Source organism: Brassica rapa, chromosome A09, assembly GCF_000309985.2.
Source record: "Brassica rapa cultivar Chiifu-401-42 chromosome A09, CAAS_Brap_v3.01, whole genome shotgun sequence".
Taxonomy (NCBI): Eukaryota; Viridiplantae; Streptophyta; class Magnoliopsida; order Brassicales; family Brassicaceae; genus Brassica; species Brassica rapa.
In genome coordinates, this window is record NC_024803.2 from 29,223,443 (window position 1) to 29,245,239 (window position 21,797).

A 21,797-nucleotide genomic window follows, 5' to 3' on the forward strand; every position below is an offset into this window, starting at 1 on the left:
ATTCTCTTTTCATTCTTTAAAGTATTATTCACAAATCTCTCCTCTCATACTATTAAGGTATTACGACGATGCTGATTGTGTGCTAAGAAAAATGTGTTTAGACGCAAAGGCTCCTCATCTTTCATCGACTCTGCCACCCACTTTGCCTTGGAAGTATTATATGCTACTTGATGAATCGACTCTGCCACCAACTTTCATCGACTCTGCCACCCACTTTACCTTGGAAGTATTATAGAAAGATTAATAATGTTTTATTTATTACTTTTAATATTTATAAACTATAAAATACTATAAACGAAATTTTATATAAGATAATTATAATTGTTTTATACTCTTCTTGATGAATTGTGTTCGAATATAATTATATAATAACTATTTTAAATATTACCAAATCCAAAAATATTTATTAATATTATTTTTAAATTATTTATCGTTGTTTAAAGAATAAATTTATCATAATTTTAAAATAATTTATAAAATGCTTAAAAAATGCAAGGCAAAGTTTTACTTTCAAGAGTTAAGTCGAGATCTGGATTAAAAATCCTAATAACTGGTAAAGAAGAGAAGTCGCAGACAAAAATATTGAATGTTGTATACAAACAAGTTGTTCAGAATATTTCGTAGTCACGGTACGTAATTTTAATCTACTTTTTTTTTCAAATACAAATTTTAAAATGAATAAACTGTTACAATTATTTATTTTTTTGTATTTGCTAGATGGGTTGTGATGAGTTAGGAGACCGATGACGGTATGTCAATTAATATTATTTCATGTTCAATAAAATTTAAAAATTTATAAATCTATCAAATAATGTTAACCCGTCAAATTGCTTACAAAATTTATTTAATTTTTTTGCAAGTTTCTAATTGAATTTGCTTTCTTTATCGAGAAATATACTTCATAATTTATATTATTTATGGATAATATTTTGATTTTTATTATATTTTCTTTTAATATCTTATTATATAAAACTTAGTTATTCAAAGTTGCTAATTAACTGGATAGCGACACATAGCAATTATATATTTAAGATTATGACATGTGTTAAGCTATATCATAATTAAAAATATATATACTAAGATATTAACAAAAACAAATTTTATTAAAAATCTTATTATATATATTATTTAATAGTAATTTTCCTTTTCAAAATACTAATCAAAAGATAATGGCAAAAGATTATTTGATAATAATTTTTCTTCTAATATTGTAACATGTCTTTAAATATATAATGATTAAAATTATATATATATATAATAAGATAATAAAAAAGTTTTTGAATAACTACTTTTAAAAATTATTTAATAGTAAAAACGATTTTAAAAAATATTTAGTAGTAATTGTTTTTAAAAATTTTCCTTTTTCAAAATCCTAAAAAAATAGATTTGAAAACAATTTATTTAATATAAATTTTCTTTTCTAAACTTTTAATGAAAATATAAATATAAAAGATTATATTGAGTTTAGTTCTTCAAAATTGCTAATTAACATGATTGGTAGTTATATATTTATAAATGTGATATTTGTTAAACTATATCATAATAAATATATATATACACTAAAATAATAAAAACATTTTTTTTCTTAAGAATTACTTATAAATATTATTTAATAGTATTTTTATTATTAATTTTACTATTATTATTATTATTAATATGTTATTATTATATTTTATTATAATTGTTTGTTTTAAAAGATACTAAAGATAGAGAATTATAAAAGATAAACATTAACTTTTAAGAAAAAAATGTTAAACAAAAACTAATTGTAATATGATTGTGATATGTGCCAATTAAAAAATTAGATTTTGTATGTGTCAATAAAAACTTGGGGAATTGCCACTAATACCACTTTCATAATACCACTTTTCAACTTTACACTTTTCAAATTTACCATTAAATTTTTAATGGCTAAAGTACCATTATACCCTTCATTTCATAGATTTAACCTATATCTATTTTTCTTCCTAATCTCTGTCACGATGATTCGCCGATCTGCGGCGAACTCCACAATTTCCAGAAAACTTGGTGATCTACCGTGAACTCGGCGATCCCCGGCGAACTCTGGTTACCTCCAGCGAATTCGGCGAGATAACAACCAGAATTTTATTTAAACAGCCGTCAAAATGGTGCTTCTTCGACAACACTGTGTGAGACTCTGAGCAAGACTGAGAGAGCGATAGTCATGGAGATTAGCGAGGAAGAAGAGGACTTCACATCTATTGAAACCATACCTCTTCACATCAGTCTCTCACCGAAAAAGTTCGTTCTTTCTCTCTTTCTCTTTTTTTGTCTCGCTACATTCACTCTCCCAACGTTCAAGAAGATCAGAGTGATCCCATCCGTCCATCAAGCTGAAGGTTATCATGTATCCTCCAAACGGCACCACCTGCATCTTCAAGATCTGAATTCAACAAGAAGGCTTCTCAGATCAGTATACATATTCACAAAACGTCTCAGAAGACCGCGAGGCTCTCTAAATGTATGGTTCAGACTTTGATTTATTCTTTCATTCTTCGAATAGTGTAATTAGTCTTTAGGATATGTTTCGATTCTTACGAGATTGAGAGATCGTTTCTTATATCTGCCTTGTAATGAATGAAGATGGAAATGATGCCAGAGACATTGTAGTGACTGCAATTGAAACTTTTGTTGAATCGCAGTAGAATTAGGCTTTAGGATGTTTGGATCTAATGAGATTGAGACATTGTTTCTAATAGCTGTCTTGCAATGAATGAAACTTGCAATGATTCCTGAAAACATTGTTTCTAATAGCTGTTGATGAATTGTAGTGGAAATAATCTTTAGGATCTGTTTGATTTCTTTGACCAAAAAAACAAAAAAGGATTTGTTTGATTTCTACCAAAACTGAGACAGTTTTTGAGAACTATCTTGTAAGGGAAGAAGCTTGCAATGATTCTAGAATACATTGTTGTGATTGCAACTGAAGTTAGTCTTACTTCTGACATTAGCTGGTTATCACAGTGGCAAAAGAATCGTCCATTTTCAATCACCGGCTGTCTATATACGGGAGCTAACAGTGTTGATCAGGAATATATCACGGGGCTGAAGATGGCTCTCTCTGATCTGCAGACCCTTCAGAACATGGAGATCGCTGATGGGAGCTATTCACATGACAAATTTGGTCACTACAGAGCTGTTTGTGATGACTTGAAAACCAGACTTATGGGAGCTACAAAGCAGTTTGATCAAGATGTTCCTACTGTGATGGTCCAATGACATAACCAACAAGATTTGCCATCTGCAAATTGAGAAACTTTATAAATACTTTTATAAAGATTTACTTATAATCTTTGTAAGAATTTATAAATGATCTATAAACTCTTCTAACTGATTTATAAATTTATTTATAAACTCTTATAAATTGTGTTATCAAGATTATTAAATTCTTATAATCTTTGGAATAAACCCTTATAAATAGATTTATAAACTCTTATAAATAGATTTATAAAACTTGTAAATTAATTTATAAACACTTATAAATAAATGTATAAACTCTTATAAGTAGCTTATAAGTTCTTGTAAATAGTTTTATAAACCATTTTAAATAGTTTTATAAACCTTTATAAATAGTTATATAAATATTTATGTGTTTTATAAACTTTATAGATGGTTGATACAATGTTTTATAAGCTATTATAAAATTTATAAATGGTTCATAAATGATTATTCCCTTTAATTCCATATTCCTCATTTAGACCCATAACTTATATATATATTCTTATAGATGTTTTATTATCTCTTATAAGCAAGTTTATAATTTTGCAAAAAAATTTCACAAACCCTTATAAATGATTTATTAGCCTTTATAAAATGTTTTAAGAGCCTTCATATATGAATTACCTTTTGAAATTCTTCAAATCCTGGTAACTGATTTTATAAACGCTTATAAATAATTTTAAATATTCTTTTTTTCTCTTTCAACAATTTTAAATATTCTTATAAATGATTTATAGACCCTTATAAAAAGTTTTAATACATTCTCATAAATGAATTATAATCCCTTAAAACTAGTTAATAATTTAGACAAAAGTTTTCTACAAATCCTTATAAATATTTTATAACACCTTATAAATATTTTTATATATTCTTATAACTGATTTATAAACCTTTATAAATAGTTTATATATATTCATAAATATTTTATAAACCCTTATAAATATTTTATAAGTATTTATAAAGATTTATAAATTTTCATAAATGATTTACAAACATTTATAAATTATTTATATAATCCTTATAAAGCCTTGTAGAAAACTAAGTTCAAGTTATTTTATACATATCCTTATAGACTGTCTTTATAAACTGTTATAAATGAATTATACTTTAATAAGAAATTTAGAAAGCTTTCCAGATATACTCGTTCTCTTTTTGATCAAACCAAATTTTATAAATAAAACTCAAGCTCTATCAATGGAGACATTGTTTAGCAAACATAATAACACAGCCAAAATGACAGAAGGAAACTGTTGCATCAAAGGCTAAGCAGATAACATAAACACAGATAAAGGCAAACAAAACACTTAAGCAACTTAAAATTGAAACATCACAAAATGCTAATTGGTGAGATGAAGCCACGGGAATCAGAGGAGACACTCGGTGAACTGCTACCCGAACATGCTGCAGTAATAAAGGCATAAAGAGCAGCAAGAAACTTGGCTACAAAGGTGATCATACACCATTTTGATGAGCCTTGAAATTGTGAGGAAATCCTCAGCCACAAAGGGGTGTGAAGTTGCAAGAACATTATAAGCATCAGAAGAGAGCACACTGGAAACAATTCTCTAGGCAAGTGCTATCCATTGGAATGTGATTAGCAACTATGTACAGATGACAAAATCAATGATGTTCTTTGCTGTACGTTTATTCTGAAATGGCAAGGAAAACATTATAATCAGCATCATAAGGCATATATTTGGATATTTCCTTCAATAATCAAGAACCAACAATCTATAGCAAGCTAAAGGCATCATACTAAACCATATGTCCAAGCACTACAAAATATTATCCAGTCTACCATTTCCTTGCTATCCTCTACCCTTCAACATGATCATAAGGAACCTCATCAACTAAACGATCCCAATTCGTATACTAACACCAATAAAACCAACCAAATCACCCTAAGGTACCTGAATCTTATCGGAAAGGTAAGAAGGATCCGGAAAATCCGTAACCATAAGGCCTAGGTCACCACCGCTTCCACCACCTCCCATCTCGAGAAAATCCGTAACCATAAGGCCTAGGTCACTTTCACCATCGAGGCTAGAATCTCTCCCTCATTCTTCCCACCACTCCTCTGCCGGAACAACCCTCAAGTCCATCCCCATTGTAACCTAAAGCAAATCAAGGCCATACATAGAAGATGAAAGATCATACTCAAAGGAGACTGTCACAAGATTTGATTCCACCATGACAGATCCCAAATCCGGCGGATCTGGTGGTTCGGGAGGGTCTGGAGACATCAAACCAAGAGAATTACCACGTGCAACTGAGGGATTCTTCAAACTTAGGTGAACGCCATGGTTGAGCTGAGCTGTCTGAGTCGTCGGTGCAGAAGAAGAAAGCAGGAAGGACACCATCGGGATTTGCTGAAGACGCGTCATCGCGGGAGCTGGAGGGAGAATTCATCGGAGCTGAGAGATAAGAGGAGAGAGAACACTGTTCAGGAGGAAGGAGCAGCAGCGCCGCCTCTTGAATACGGCGACGGCGAGACTCGATGAAGATGGCACCGAAGCTTGACGAAGAAGACGAGATTGGAAAAATCAGAGATAAATTGAAAAAGGTTAGTTTAGTCATTTGGCCATTAATGATTTAGGTATTTATGAAAATGTCTCTAGAGTGATGGTAAAGTTGAATTATGGTATCAAACAAAGTGTAAAAGTAAAATTTCCCCTAAAAACTTCCATTATGTGAAAATAACTTCTTCTTTTCTTAAAATATTAAATAAAAGAAATTTCTAAAAGAATTTTTTTTTCTCATCTTAACCAATTAAGATTTTTTTTTTTTTCTTTTAAATCGTTACTAGAGAGAATTGTAAAATTTTAGTTAACAGTAATTTTTAATTCAAAAATTTAATGATAAACATGATAGTAACAATTATTCAATTAACAATAAAAATTGTAAAAACGAATTTTAAAAATTGCAACTTTTAAAAATAGTCAATATTAACTGGAAATAGTTATTTGATAGAATTTTGTTTTTTAAATCCTAGACAAAATATAATTGCAAAAACAGTATGTAATATTAATTTCGTTTTCTAAAATCCTACAAACTGTAAAAAAATATTTGATAGTTGTTTTCCTTTTTTTTATAAAAAAAAAATACTAAACAAAAGAAATTTGTATAATATTTTTAAGTCCTAACCAAAAGAGAATTGTAAAAATGTATTTGATATAATTTTTAAGAGAGTGTTTGATGATGAACATGATACTAAAAATTATATAATTAACAAAGAAGTATAAAATTAGTATTCATACGATTTGTAAAAATAGCAATTTTGAAAATATTTATTTATAACTAAAAATAATTATTTGATAGCAATATTGTTTCTAAAATTCTAAAGAGAAGAAAATTTTAATAGGTTATATGACAATAATTTACCTTTTCTAAAATCTTAAACAAATTTGTAAAAGAGTATTTAATATTATTTTTTATTTTTTAATTGTGAATAAAATGAATATTTATAAAATAGAATGTTTTCCCTTTTTTATAAATCCTAGCAAAATAAAAATTTAAAGACTTATTTAATAAAATATTAAATTAGTACATAAGAACATGTATAATGTTGTCATTGATTCGATTGGTGTATTTAACTTTCATTTCTTTTTACTTTTTATTTCTTATTTCAGATTTTGTTCAATTTAAATGTTTATGTATAGTATTTTCTCTAATCTTAGTATAAATTTTTTAACAACTCATCTATGCACCATAACTATAAAAACAAATATTAACTTGAACTTATGTGTAAAAATGAGTTTTAGTTATAAAATAAATCTCAAAAACATATGCAAAAAAAACAATCATAATACTATAATAAAATAATTTTTATTTTATAGTTTTTATTAAAATAAAACATCAAACAAAACCCGTTGCGTTGCAACGGGCTCATATCTTGTGTTTACATAAATGTTTGTTTATTATTTATGGAAAAATAATATTATTCACCTAAATAATGAATTACGAAACATATACAATACAATTCTAATTAATGATAATATAAAATTTGTTACTTCTAAAACTATACACTATTTATTCTATTTTTTGAATGAAAGTATCTTCGTAAACACACAAAATATTTTGTGACGTTGCAATTATACGTACACACAATATATGCTTCTTCATACTGACGTTACTGTGTTCCCTCTCGTGAAGTACGGACCGAGAGAGAACACAGGATGCGGACCGATCATGTTCTTATGACCGGTCACCTAGTTAGAATTATATTTGCTGCTTAAAATGTTGTACAATTAATCATGTCTGTATATAGTAATGAAAAATTGCCGACTTGGGATAACAAGTCAAGCCCTGGGAAAAGAGACGAGAACTCTTGACTGATCATGCAAGGACGTAAAATCTTTTTCTTCTTCTTCTTCTTTAGAATTGATCTTCAGAATGGAGAAGAAACTCCTGAGAGTATGAAAGGTGCAAAGAAGAAGACCACCTCAAAGGATTGTACTTCTCCTTGCTTTGTGATATGTCAAGATTGATTTTCAGGATGGAGAAGAGGCTTCTGAAAGTGTGGAAGGTGCAAAGAAGAAGAAAACCTCAAACATTAGGTTGGTCATGGCAAGGATGTACATATTGTAACTATAAAATCTGTTTCCCGTATTCCAAGAAAAAGACCCCAAAATAACATCTTGTGCTTTTGTTATGTTCCTATAACTTTAGAAACCAGAAACACTAGCAATGTGTTTCTTCATAGCTCTATCTTTATGGTTATGATTTCTTCCTCCACCGCCTCCTCTTCATTCCCTTCCTCGACCTCTTCCTTCTCCATTATACGCCTCTGTAATAGCCTCAGAGTTGTTATTGTTCTCATTATTCTTCTCTTCAGGCTGCTCTCTCACCGTTCGTCTTCCTCTCCCACCGTTCCTCTTGCATCTCTACCTTTCTCTCTTCCATTCCTGCGTTCGTGTTCATATTAGACGTTTCTCATCTCTTTCTGCTTGATACTCTGTCAGCTTTCTAACCGCTCCGAGAGGAACGTTTCCTCCACGTCCCAAACCAAGTATCATATCTTTCTGAGCTTCATTGGAAAATGAAGCCACGTTTGCGTATATGCTAAAAGATAATGAAACTTCAACAGCTAATAATAGTTCACACCAATCTACGATTGGCTCCCTTAAAAGGGTGAAACAAAGAGTGAGATTACACCATTAGTATATATCATCATTTACAAACTGATTCCGAACTATCTTAGGCAATGACTCTGCTTTGTCATGGGATACATGAGAATATATTATATGTCACGAGCACTCAGCGTTGGGTTCCTTGGGCAAAACCAAACCGATCAAACATTCAGAGGAGCTCGGGGTGACTGAAAGCATGGAACATGTCTCTTCCGAGTAGGGAAGAATGAAGAGATGCCTCGCCCACATAAGGCTTGTTACAGGTATCTTTATCACTCCTGCACAATCTCTCTGCTTCAAGTATGATATGAAATCTTGGAGCTGCCGCAAGACAACCAAAAAATGTGAGTTTGGATTATTAGTTATATTACAAAGCAAGACGATATATGTTTACTTGATGCAGCCAAACTAAAACTTTATTTTTACCCCTTTACGGTCGCTGAAAGTTGCGGGAATTAACTGACAGACCTCTCTCTGCAAAAACAAAGTTCCTCAAACCGTAAGAAGATAGATGGCTTTGTACATGGGAGAGAACCAAGAGAATAGAAAACTCACTTGGTGGGGCTGAGTGTTTGTGAAAGTCGATTTTACTTTCTTCATATCTGTGCGCTTGGTCATGTCCAATTTTACTGGCCATCTGCAGAAAGTAAGAAGCCAGAAAACGAATGTTAATTGCACATAAGTTTAGTATAATGCATCAAATTAGAGTGAGGTGTTGCCACTCACTGCACAGCCTCTGAAAATCCATTTGTATATTTGCAAATGTCTGATTCCAATCTCTGAGCAACGATCGTGGAGTAATGAACTCCACTTTTGGACAAAACACCCTGCCAATGGTGCTCTGCCTTATGATCATAAGCATCCGGTTCAGACAATTGTGTGACCGTTGGAGGTAAGGGCGGAGGAGATTGTGGATTACAAGGAGGCGGAGGAACCATAGGTGGATGTGCGTGAGGCAAAGGAGGTGGTTGAGCTTGAGGTGGAGGTGGCATCATTTCTGGTGGCGGTGGCTGTGTCACAGAGGGTAATGAATGTCCTGAAGGCGGAGGTGGATACACCTGATCAAAATGCTGAACATATGGTTCTTGTGACTGAGAGACTGGATGCACGGGAGGCGGCACAAATGGACCTGAAACCTGCTGCGGTGGAGGTCCTTGAGCCTGTGACGATGTTGCTATTGCAGTACCACTTGGAGAGATTTGGTGGCCTAGAGATCTTGTGTCCCAAGAGGTGTTTGGAGGAGGGTGAATGGGTTGTTGGACAAACGGAGATGGAGGAATTTGAGATGTCGGTGTAGCAGCCTGTCCTGGAGCTGGCATGGGCACACATGAAGGAGTCCCTGAGACAGAGATATGGTGGTCTTAAATTCATACACAAATCTTTGCGGTCACAAGAAACCATTATTCATGATCCATAAGATATAAGATAGAAGACTAACCTCCTTGTGCAGGATTCACAAGAGTGTTACCGGAAGCAGGCCAATTTTGCTGAAAGGTAACTCCAGGATCCGTGCTCATTAAGGGGGATGCATATTCCCCTGATCCACTATCCGGTTTTGATACCGGAGGCATCTGAAGGTGCCTCTCTGAATGACTGTTAAGACAAGAAAGTTCCACGTCAAACAAAACAGACCAAAAAAAGACACTAATTGCATAAATATACCAAAAATAAGGACGCTGCAGAGTGTGTGAGAAGATGCTAAATAACTTTTACGGATATTTAGGTATAACTAAAAACGTCAATAATTCAGAATCAACAAAGAAATTATAGTTTGAAAAAGAGACAAACCTTCCTACACCTTCATGAGGCAAAGGACAATTGACTGACGACATGTTAAATTTACTCTTTTCTCCACGATAAAACCTGAGATGGGCCATGACAACGGCAGCATCATCCGGTGTATCAAACTCCATCAAAAGGGCATGTTCATAGTACAGGTCAGTCACCATGCGAGGTCCCTTATAAAGGGCTTGCCGTGACTCATGAACAATTTCATCCCTCTCCCACTGGCTAGAGATGCTTCCAATATACAGATGAGTACAATAACCATACGCTACCCCGTTGAAAGACCCTCTTGCACCAACTCCTATATCCATAAACTTCATCCGCCAAGGAAATTCGGCTCGCAGATATTCTCGTGCTCTGATTGCATCAATTATACTTCTATATTCAGCTAGGGCAAATCCTTTCACTGGATCAAAAAAGAAACGGTCTACTGGACCGTACCTATCAAGCTGAAACCTTAGATGACCTTCAGTTTCTTCTGGTCCTAAATACCCCAACCACAGCTGCCCCGAAGCGGGATAAATGTCATAAGCTGTGGGGTCTCCGTCCAAATACCAAATAATTTTCCCTGATGAAGGTCCACGGGGCGCTGCTTGAATAGCAGGTGACCCTCCAACAATAAAATTGTTCCTAGCATCTGCAGAGTTACTCCTTAAGTCGGAAGGCACTCTTGCGGAAGGAGATGGTGTGTGATGATTTATTAATCCCCTTGGGACCGAAGATCTACCGCATGACAAGTCTCTCTGGTCAGCAGTCTCAAAATCCATAGATCGTGAACCTCCAGCATCATAAACCGATCCAGCACTAGAGCGGACATCATTTTCCGTAGAACTGTGAGGTTTCCCATGTGAAGCTGAAAATTTTCCACAATCATCGTCGTCACTCTCCATTTGATAATCGTCTGCCTTGATATCTTTTCCGACAAGTGCAAACATTGCCTCTAGAGAAGGAATAGCGCTGGATATATCTATGAAGGATGACAGGCTGCATATATTCTTGTACTTAAAGAAGGCCCACCTACCAATGGAGAGACTCCTCCCAAGAACCTGCATGAATGATTTTTGAAACTATTAGATTTTTAGCAATACACAGCCATTCCACTATAGTCAAGCAAATAAAATGAATGCTCAAGCGGGAAATAACAGAAAGTCAATAACAAAAAAAAATGCAACTTAAAATTGATTCTACACTACTCAAGAGTATTACCATTCCTAACAAGCAGCTCTTTAGACTGTAGGATGCTTCTTGGATCCCACTCAACCCATCCGCATTCTTGACAGTAGCTTCTATTTTGTTAGAATCTGTCTGACCAAAATTCTCATCTGGTTCAGGTTCATTACTAGCGGCATCAATATCACTAATCGTTTTTGTCATATTAGTAATAAGATACTTCCCCGTGGCTACATCCTCCGTTGATGACGAATTGAAGAATCCAAAACAAGTGGCAATTGAATTTTTAGGGAAGCTGAAGAATACTTTGAGCAAAGCTAAGACACGAAACTGGGATAGCTTGATCAGAGGTAAGGAGTTTCCATCTGAAAGTTTTTGCATCAGCTGGGAAAAGTCTTCATTAGGATCTTGCACCTTCAGATCGCTCTTATCAACTATCTGGAAGATTTCTTTACCTTCAAAGGATAGCACAAAGAAGGTTAACACATTTCTGAAAACAGCAGAGCAGATATCCCGAGCCTCTGGTGATGATCTTCTGTTTGAAGAAGCGGCAGAACATAAATCAACCAGACCAAATATGCTGGCTTTAGCAGTTTGAAAAGCAACACCATCACCATCTTGTCCTTTATCTAATGATTCCAAGCAGAAGTTGTGCATGTCGATGACAGCTTGCACTGCATCACCGATAGCAGTAGGGCAGTACAGTGCATATCGCGGAACAAAATCAGCCACAAGGCGCTTAACGCTAGTACAACCTGCGATTAAAACCAACTAACAAAATCATTACTCCCGTTAACTTCATTATAACGCTTCTATTCCTTTACAGCAAAAATGACTCTAGGAGATGTACTAGAGAATGAAAATTCTACTTTAAGAACTAAGTTTCGTAACTGTCATCTGTTGAGCTAGTTTAATGGTTTCCACACACCTACACACCTTTCATTTAAACAGAAAAATAGAATAAACCCCACAAGAGCAGGCTTCCTTGAGAAACGTATATAACCCCAAGTACTGAGACTTTTCGGCACATACATAAGGAATCTAGAGAAGTGTAACATGACATCAAATGAAATTGAACACAGTGTTATATGAGCAACAAAAATAATCCCCACCTAAACATATGCATGGCTTTATCTAGCTTCAAGGATGGTTGAGAAATCCAATTCCAGACACGATAATCTAGAACAGAACCTTTATGTATTATCATAACTAGAGATACACAGTTAAATGCAGAGTACTAAGAACAATATCGGACTCTATATAAGTTAAAAGGATTGAACTTTGAATCCACATTTGTATGCTCCATAACTAAGACTTCAGACACAACAATCATAATGCTAAGAGCAAACTGATTATAGTAAAGTAAATCGAAAGCCACAATATTCCGAATCCTAACCCTAATATTAAGAAAAGAGGCCTAAGAACGCGAGAAAGAACGAACCTTTAGAGGCGGAGATTAGGGATCGATACGCTTGCTCAAGAGTCGCGTAGCGGCTGCCATCTCTGTGGCCAATACAAGATTTGAGACGCTTATAGCACTCATGCACTCTCCGAATCTCTTCTCTGTTCCTGCTTCTCGTTTGAACTTCCTCCTGAGATGGAGGCGGCGGCGTCACCGGGGCGGGGATCGAGCTCGCGGGCGTAGAAGTGGATGGGGATTCTACTCGCGGAGGCTGCGATTCAGGGACTGTGTCATACAGCCGACGCTTCTTGAGAGGCTGCTCAGCGCAAGCCATGGCATCTACGGAGAGAGAGAGAGAGAGATGTGTTGTTCACTTGCCTCTTTGTTAATGTTTTGAAGACCCTCTTTCTCGCGCAGAGGGTCACGATACACGATCTGGTTTTACTAAACCGAAATCGTCTTTTCCTTTAAACATCGAACCAAACCGGAATTAATACGCCTTTAACCGTCTAAATGTGCTCTAATTTTCTAGTTTTTCTTTTTGTTGGAACAATCAGCCAACTTTGGTTCCTTGCAAACCTAGTATATATATGTACAATAAACTTGTTAATTATGTTTGGTAATATACTTCACTAAATTTTTCATATACGTTAGCATTTAAGGATTTTCCAAATTCTCCATAGACAAAGGAAGATAGACAAAGGAAGGATACTAAGGCCATGATTATCGGTAAACCGTTTTTTGGGTTTCTTAAAACAAAAAAATATTTTTTGTTTTCTCCGATTTAAAAAAAAAATTAAAAAAGAAACTAATCGCAGACCGTCACGTGTCAGTGGGATCCGCAAACAGTACAAAAAACAGCAGAAAATGGATCTTTCTTTTTCTTTGACGACTTTTGTGATCGGTTTTAACTGTTTTGTGGAGCCCCAGCATTATTTTTTTAACAAACTCACTTAAGTATCTGCGATGTTGATGCTCTAAAAACATAGGGAAAGATGTTGCTTTGAGGTAAATGATATTTTTGTATTATGATCCTACAGGCAAGTACCAGTACTTGGGGGTTTGAGTTAGTACTAGTTCCTCTCCACGTCTAAAACATCTGTGGATTTGTTCATCAATCTTTTTTTCTCTAAAACTCAAAGAACGATTGATTATTCATAGTACTATGTGGAAATGAAGACTGATATTATTTGATTTTTGTATCAAAAGACTTTAGCATGGCGTCTCTCGTTTGGCATCCTTTGCAAAAAATAATTAAATTTACCTCGGTGCAAAGGGTTTTGTCGGCTGAATACTTCAATCATATTATCACCCTATTATCTTTGTTTTCAAATTTATATAAAGACTGTTATTAGAAAAAGACAAAAGACAGTTATTTTATTAGTCCAGCTGACTTTTTCATATTGTAATGAAATAATTACATTAGAATAAAGTACCAAAAGTTCTTAGAACCATAATGAAGAAAAAGACAGAAAGAAGTTAAAATAATAACAAAAAATCTCAGAATGAACAACAAGAGAACAGTAGTACGTTCCGAAAGTAGACCACTAGGGTAGGGCCAAATTAAAGGGATTCATATGTTCTAAATCGGTTTCTTTACAATTAGATTGTAACTTTGTGTAAGTCCTTCACATAAGCCGAGACAAAAGGTTGTGATGGAATCCCATGTCGAGTCCATTGTAAGCCAACGGTGCGTACATCCATAGATCATCCGAGCTCAACAACTATATTTATAACATATGCATTTTGGTTAGTTACAACATATATAGATGTGTTATAAAGACTAACAAAAACAAAACCCTACAAAAATTGCATACCTTGATTTGCAGCTGCAAGAACTTTACGTAGTGGACAGCTTCTTCAAGCATAGTGCTTATATCGACTTTTGTCCCGTTTGGTACAAGGTTTTGTAATGTCTTGAGCCTTTCGTTAATCTTCTCTCTACGTTTCTGCAAAAATCAATACCATATATAATTAATTAAAACCCCACTAAAACTTTTAATTGTTGTGAAGTAATTTTAAGAAACAAGTCGTAGAAATTTTCACACGTGTCCTTACCCGAGCATAAAGGCTTTGGGGATCAGTGGCTGTCCCTTTGGTGGCTCTTGTTTTGCCTTTAACACTTGTGACCGAAGCCTTCTCATCATCTGAGCTGTTGCTTTCGTCGACTGTATTGCTTTCCTGGCTTACCCTCTGCTTTTTCTTGGCTTTGACAAGCTCCTATATTTGCATTAATGATGTTGTATTTAGTTTAATGCGTTGTAATAATGAATATAAGTAAAATCATAAACATTATTGATCTTGCACTTACTTGTCTTGTGACGTCACAGTTAAAGTTAGAATTGTGTAGATTATCTACGTTAAGTTGTTTCCTCTTGAGCGTTGCCGTTTCTTGGAGTTGGTTTTGATCCCAAGAATCAAGCATGGTCGGAAGGTTCCCTCCCATTATCATTGCACTAAATGGGAACATATCAGGATTTAGGAGAGCATGATGATCAGAAGGCGGGAGATTGTTCTGATGATGAAGATGATCATTGTAAAGGCTAGCGAGGCCAAGCATCTCATCTCGTGGTCTCTCCTCCTTAGATGATGAACATTGATCAAAGTTGAACATACCTAAGAGAGACTCCAATTCACCATCAACAAAAACATCCATCGCTCTAACCTTCAACTCTTGTCTTTCTCCTTGTTTTTTTCTTGTGTTTTTGTTTGTTTGTTGCTATGATAGTTCTTGTTCTTGTGCAACTATATATATAGGTTGGAGATGCACTTGATGATGAAGAGAATATTTCAGTTGAGGAAGATTTGGTGATGATGAAGAGAAATCAAGAGATTCTTAAACTGTTACAATCATTTGTGTCGTGAACAAGTCGTAATAAAATAAATGAAATGAAGCCATGCATGATGATGAACACGATCAGTCAACTTGTGGGGTCGACAATGAAAGATGAAACCAGCTTTGTTCCTTCACGACACATTATAATATAATCTTTTTCTATATAACCATCCATTCATATATATGTATAAGCTGGTTAGAGATTAGTAAAATAATGAGAGAGAGTTTAGATTGGCCACACAAGAGAAACTGAAGAATAAAGATATAGCCACACCAATGCACGATTAATGGAATCATTATCGCAACATCAACAACACTCAAAGAACAAGAAAATAATTAAATTTGTTAATCCATGCCGTATTAAACCTTAAATTACTAATTGTCCGGTAGGTCTCTCTTAGCTAATTTGTTTTTTCGGAGAAGATGCAGCATGGCTTATCCGGCACCGATAACTTATTTAGTTGAAGTTGTGAGTTTTTTCTTTTTCATTTTGTCAGGGAATATATACATACAAAAACCTCACTTGTAAGAATGATCCAAAGTTATACTGATAATTGCGTAGTTATATTTATAAACTACACTCTAGAAAAACACAATGTGGATAATATGAGATATAAATTGATGGAGAAATGTTTTCACGCGGTACTCAATTCTCTACAATCATGTAAGGTTAGAATACAAAATCAGAAGTCAAAGTGTAATCAATATATAATATATTGATCATCAATGATTTAGTTTGTGTAGCTCATTTTTAACGCAAACAATATGCATGTTTGTAATTGGTTTTGTGTTGGATTAAACAGTTAGAACACAAAACCAGGGAAATAAGATGTATAAAAACGCCAAGTACAGAAACTTTGTATGAATTTAGTTTTATACATTAAAATACTGTCCACTATAAGAACTTAACATTTATTAGATGCAAATAAGAGGAAATTCAACATTCTCTATCATATGTTTATATATATGCATAAATTATTTAACCTTGTTATGGGCATGCCAAAATTAAGAATAAGCTTTGTTTGTATGTATCGTAGTTGACTGTTTATTAATTTTAAAAAATTATCTTAGCTTCTTATCTTTTTGGTATGGCAGAGAGGCAAATTGTAAGTTATAAAAAGTCAAGTTAGGTATGTACATCGATGAGTTAAAAGATAAATAAACATATATAAAATATATTAGGACGGCACAAAATAGAGTTGGAGATTCCGACAAGATGAGATTCAAACTGGTTCGTTTGTCTTAAGATCATCCCCACATAAAATCTTCTTCATAACTTTAAAATAAAATCACAGCTTGAAGATATGTTAAGTTGTCTCCAAGTTTCGATCTTAAGAGGACGGGTTATTAATGTACAATGCATCTTACGGATTTGCCTACCTGTTTCATTCCTTCTTAAACTGATTACTCCTCTTAACATTCGAGTTCCGTGCATATACGCACGGGTTCATGGAATGTGTCGTTTTGTACACTATACCATTTGATACTAAATCTTAAAGGTATAATCACATTTTATTTTTAACTACCAAATGAAATGATTCTCCGGCCTATTGTAGCATGCATGTTTTATAAAAATATTTTAAAATGAAACTAAATTGTCGTGGCATGATCGCTGCTGGTTTTCTTGTCTGGTTTAAAAATATCTTCGTATACATCCCCTATATATTATTTGAGAAACATTACAACATTTTTTGTAGCCACGTGTCATCACTAGAATGATTCTTAGAATTCTTAGAGAAATAGGTTGGTCCATCTAAATATATAATAAGGTTTTTATTAAACCACAATAAATACATTATTAATGTGCTTCGTTATTTCCTTAAATAAGATTACAAAATTACCTAATGTGACTAAAGTATATATGACAATTAATGATTTTGAATAATAAAGATTTGATAAAAATAAGTTTGTATTATAATTATATTTGTTTAATTTTAAGCTATTAAAAAAAATTAAACAATCATAGTAACCATATAATAAAAATTTTAAAAAATTATTTATATATTATATTTTGAATTTTTAAAAACGAGTATAAATTACTAAAACTGTTACAAGTTTCACATTCAAATTTTGTGATCTATGATTTAAAACTTTTGTTATGACATGCTACAAATAATTAAAAAATAATATAAGTTGAAAGTCTCATTTAATAAGAATCAAAAATAAAAGATATATAAATATATGTATCATTTTAAATTAAACTATATGCCATATAAAAATACATAAATATCTTAATTTTAAATTTACTTTGAACGTTTTTTTGATAAAAATGTTGAAAAAATATTGACAACTTAATTTTTTAAAATATTATAAATTACTTAAACCATTAATCACACAGTAAAAATTTTGTTATCGCTAATTTAGACTTTCTGCTATAACAAATACAAATGATAAAAAAAATATGAGCAAAAAGCATCATCTAATAAATATTAATATTAAAATATATCATATATATGTTACTATCATTTAAATTTAATTATATATCATATCAAATAGAAAAAATATTTTTTTGATTTATAAAATTTATTTATATGTTCGCACCAATTTAATTATATAAGTAGTAGATAATGACTTTTTAATTATTCAAGATATATTTATTATTTCATAATATGCTATAAACATATAATATATAAAATAATTTATATATATAATGTTTATTCCGCGCAAGGCGCGGGTCTTAACCTAGTATTCCATTAAATTGAGAAGTACATAGTTACTAACTAGTAGTTGCGGTTCGATACTTATATAATATGATCCGATGTATGATAATTGTAAGGTACAAAAAGTATGATTGGTAGATTAACTGAACTTCGAATACGACACGTTATTTTATATTTGGTGGAAGACAAATGTACACATCCCTGCAATGAGAATGAACTCGTTAATTGATTATACTAATCGTATAAGTTTTTTTTGTTATACGTTAAAGTCAAGTAATAATGAATTCATTGTGATACATTATTGGAATACACTTTTAGCAGCGTTTACTTGTCTTTATCCATTAATCAAACAGTTTTAGACAATCCCGTCGCCATTAAATTGTTGACTTTTCTGAATGATGTACATAATTGAAGTTAGAGCACCTCCGTCCATTAGGAACCCCTTATAAGTTTTTTAGATTAATTTAAAAGTTAAAAAGTTGATTTGAAAGCTTAGGAACTTTAGTTCTTAAAATCCCTTCCTAAGATCACATGCAACGCTGAGTCTCACCAGGCTCTCGATTTCCAATGTTTTTTTTATTTTTTTATTAATTTTTTTTTCTTTTTTCATCTAATTAAAAAAAAATTAATCGTAGGCCACCACGTGTCTTGGGGCCCGTGACACAGTAACAGAACTCAGCTGAGATCAATCCTTAGTTTGGGAGTTTTCGGCTCCGATCCGACACGAAAACCAAAAAAATCAATTTTTTAATGTTTTCTTAAAAAAAGATTTCTCCTATAGACCCTGCATTGCATGTGCTCTAAGACCCGGTTCTATGATTTTTCCTATTTTCTGATTTATTTTTTTTGGCATGTTTTTAAAACTCCTCTTTAAATCCCCTCAATGGAGCTGGTCTTAGCTTCTCAACTGACATGAGGTACTTTAGGTTTTAGGTATAATAGACTTCCGAAATCCATTGAAATTTCTTACTCGAACTCAAACCGTGCACCCTTTAAAATCTTGATCCTCGTTCCTCACATCTCTATCCTTAAGTTTTTTCAAAAAGACACATTAAAGCTACTCAATGAAACAAACAACAATAAGTCATTTTGATAGAACTCTACTTTCCCTTACCAGAACATATCAAACGACAAAAGTGATGATGGCACAACAAATCTTTTTTTAGTCTTACGGGACCAAGGTTTTAGGGGTTATAAATAGGGTCGCTTAGTTTAAACCTGCTTTCTCATGTGTTCAAACTTCAAAATATTTCATAGTAACATTCGTGATGTAAAAGAAACCGTGATGTTTTATCGTCAGTCAAACATATACTACATCCGTTTTATAATTTACGATGTTTTGGTACAAAAACTAAAAATACTTATTTTTCTTTAAATATGTACTTTAAAAAAATAGTTTTAAAATTATTTAACCAATTATAAAAAGAATATAAAATCTATTTGATTGAACAGTTTCCAATAAAATTAGAATCTTATATATTAAAACAGAAGTCACAACCTTGATTCATGTGTGATTTTTTTAAAAATGGACCTAATGGACCTATTCATAGAAATTCATACTATATTTTAATTCAGACTAATAATAAATATAATTTTTAAAATATTTTAATCATAGTATCTTTTGATATCTTTTCATTTTAAATATAAATATATTTATTTTAAAATTCTAACAAATCTGTTTAAAAAGATTTTTACAAGATCTTCATTTTTGAAATTATATTAAAATATTTTCACTAATTTCGAAATTAGTTTAAAATATTATTATACATTAATATATTCAGTTATATAAAATGAAAAAAAAATCTATAATATTTTAAGTATTATATAATCATAATCAATCATATTAAATTAAAATTATTATATTCAAAAATATAATAAAATTGTATTAAATTTATATATTTTATTTTCGTAATTATAAAATATTTATGTTCAAAAATAAAATCTAATATGTTGGTAAGATGGGTTAACATTATCAAACTATATAATACATGTATAAAAATTAACATGTATTTCTTTAAAGTTAATAATATAAAATCTTTGTAACTACTTTAATCATAATATATTTTCATTTTAAATATAATATATATTTATATATTATATTTTAAAAATTCTAATAAATCTGTGTAATATTTAAACAATAACTTAATGTATTTTAAGTTATCGTTTAGAAATGAAAATAATTAAATTATATCAATCTACTTTTATAGTCATGATCATGTTAAAATATAATTATTATACTAAAATAAATATGATAAAATTAAATTCAATTGATAAATTTATAAATTTTATTTTCATAAATATAAACTATTTATTTAAAATATAATATGATGATAGAACGACTTAAAATTAACAAACTATATAATACATGTCTAAAAATTAACATATCTTACACTTTTATATATACAATAATAAATTATCTAAAATGAATAAGCATAAAAATATTGGTAAAAAGAAATCCAGTTTTGAAATACGGGTCAGAATTTAGCATAAATTAAATACAAAATATTTTTTAAATATATTTTCTCATGAATCCTCTATATTAATTTGCTTAATAACTAAATGCAAATACAATAAGATAAATATATAATAAGAAGTGGCAAATACATAAGGTTTAAACAATTAATTAATTATAACATGTAAATTATAAAATTATTGTATTTGAAATAGTTATATAAATATTTAAGTATATGATTAACATTAAAAATATATACCACTTATGTTCTAAAACAATAATTTATGTATAAAAAATTGAAAACAAACACCCTTACAGTTGCACGGGTAAAAATCTAGTTAGCTTTAAAACCTCAAAACATTTTATATTTTGAAACAACATAAACTTTTTTAAGACATCATATAATTCGTAACAGAATGACTATTACTTATCGTCGAACATTAACGATTATAAAATTCATAAGTACATGGGAAAGCGAATATTTTTTTGAGAAAATAAGTAACTTTTACAAGGGTTGACCCCAAAAATAATCAGAGTGGGCCGAATAGACCCCATATATTTAAACCCAACGCGCATTGCCCACAGAATACCTCCACTGACCCAAAGGCCCTACTTACATCTCTAATGCTCATTCTTTCCATTTCTGATTGTCAAATGATCTTAGAACCTATATACACACAATCATCTCCACTTTAGATTTAGTTACTCTGAAACAAAATATAACTAGTTATTCTTCAAAATCTCCATTTTGTCTCTGAGAAACCTTCAAAACAACAATTATAAGTATTCGAGAAAATCACATTTCCAGCGGATACTTGCAACAATATATAACTAGAATTTGAATACGATAAATGGAATAAGAACTAGCGTTTGAAAATGATGGAGACAGATACATTTATCAATTCCAATCATCTTATATATTAAAACAAAAGTCACAACTTTGATTCATGTGTGATTTTTTAAAAATGGACCCTCAGTAGAAATCAATTATCATTCATTTATTACTTATAATATAGATTAGTAATATATCATTCCTAATATAACATCTACTCCTAAAAACACGGATTGGTTAACAAACTTACATTTATTCATGTGTGATATTTTTATTTGGATCATCATTTAA

The 21,797-nt window shown here is 31.7% G+C and overlaps 3 protein-coding genes and 2 long non-coding RNA genes across 5 annotated transcripts; 2 read left to right on the forward strand and 3 right to left on the reverse strand.

Annotated features, from left to right (window-relative positions):
• Positions 1-1,646: 1,646 nt before the first annotated feature.
• LOC103839016 (syntaxin-31-like) lies at positions 1,647-4,560 on the forward strand. The gene is made up of 2 exons (XM_009115485.3): positions 1,647-2,482; positions 2,986-4,560. Exons 1-2 carry the CDS (start codon positions 2,186-2,188, stop codon positions 3,238-3,240), a joined length of 552 nt encoding a protein of 183 aa, XP_009113733.1. The 5' UTR covers positions 1,647-2,185; the 3' UTR covers positions 3,241-4,560.
• Positions 3,938-6,708, reverse strand: LOC103839017. The gene is made up of 2 exons (XR_627268.3): positions 5,151-6,708; positions 3,938-4,889 (listed from the first exon to the last, which is right to left on the reverse strand). It is a non-coding gene; the product is annotated as an uncharacterized LOC103839017 (long non-coding RNA).
• A 217-nt stretch (positions 6,709-6,925) lies between these two features.
• Positions 6,926-7,969, forward strand: LOC117128097. Its single transcript, XR_004451252.1, has 2 exons — positions 6,926-7,587; positions 7,619-7,969. It is a non-coding gene; the product is annotated as an uncharacterized LOC117128097 (long non-coding RNA).
• Positions 7,970-8,302: 333 nt separating this feature from the next.
• LOC103839018 lies at positions 8,303-13,111 on the reverse strand. Its single transcript, XM_009115486.3, has 8 exons — positions 12,766-13,111; positions 11,361-12,079; positions 10,158-11,200; positions 9,808-9,962; positions 9,096-9,708; positions 8,925-9,006; positions 8,796-8,843; positions 8,303-8,690 (listed from the first exon to the last, which is right to left on the reverse strand). Exons 1-8 carry the CDS (start codon positions 13,058-13,060, stop codon positions 8,487-8,489), a joined length of 3,159 nt encoding a protein of 1,052 aa, XP_009113734.1. The 5' UTR covers positions 13,061-13,111; the 3' UTR covers positions 8,303-8,486.
• Positions 13,112-13,369: 258 nt separating this feature from the next.
• LOC103839019 (transcription factor bHLH54) lies at positions 13,370-17,378 on the reverse strand. The gene is made up of 4 exons (XM_009115487.2): positions 15,038-17,378; positions 14,785-14,946; positions 14,544-14,675; positions 13,370-14,450 (listed from the first exon to the last, which is right to left on the reverse strand). The coding sequence occupies exons 1-4, from the start codon at positions 15,380-15,382 to the stop codon at positions 14,355-14,357; spliced, it is 735 nt and encodes a 244-aa protein (XP_009113735.1). The 5' UTR covers positions 15,383-17,378; the 3' UTR covers positions 13,370-14,354.
• Between the last annotated feature and the right edge of the window lie 4,419 nt (positions 17,379-21,797).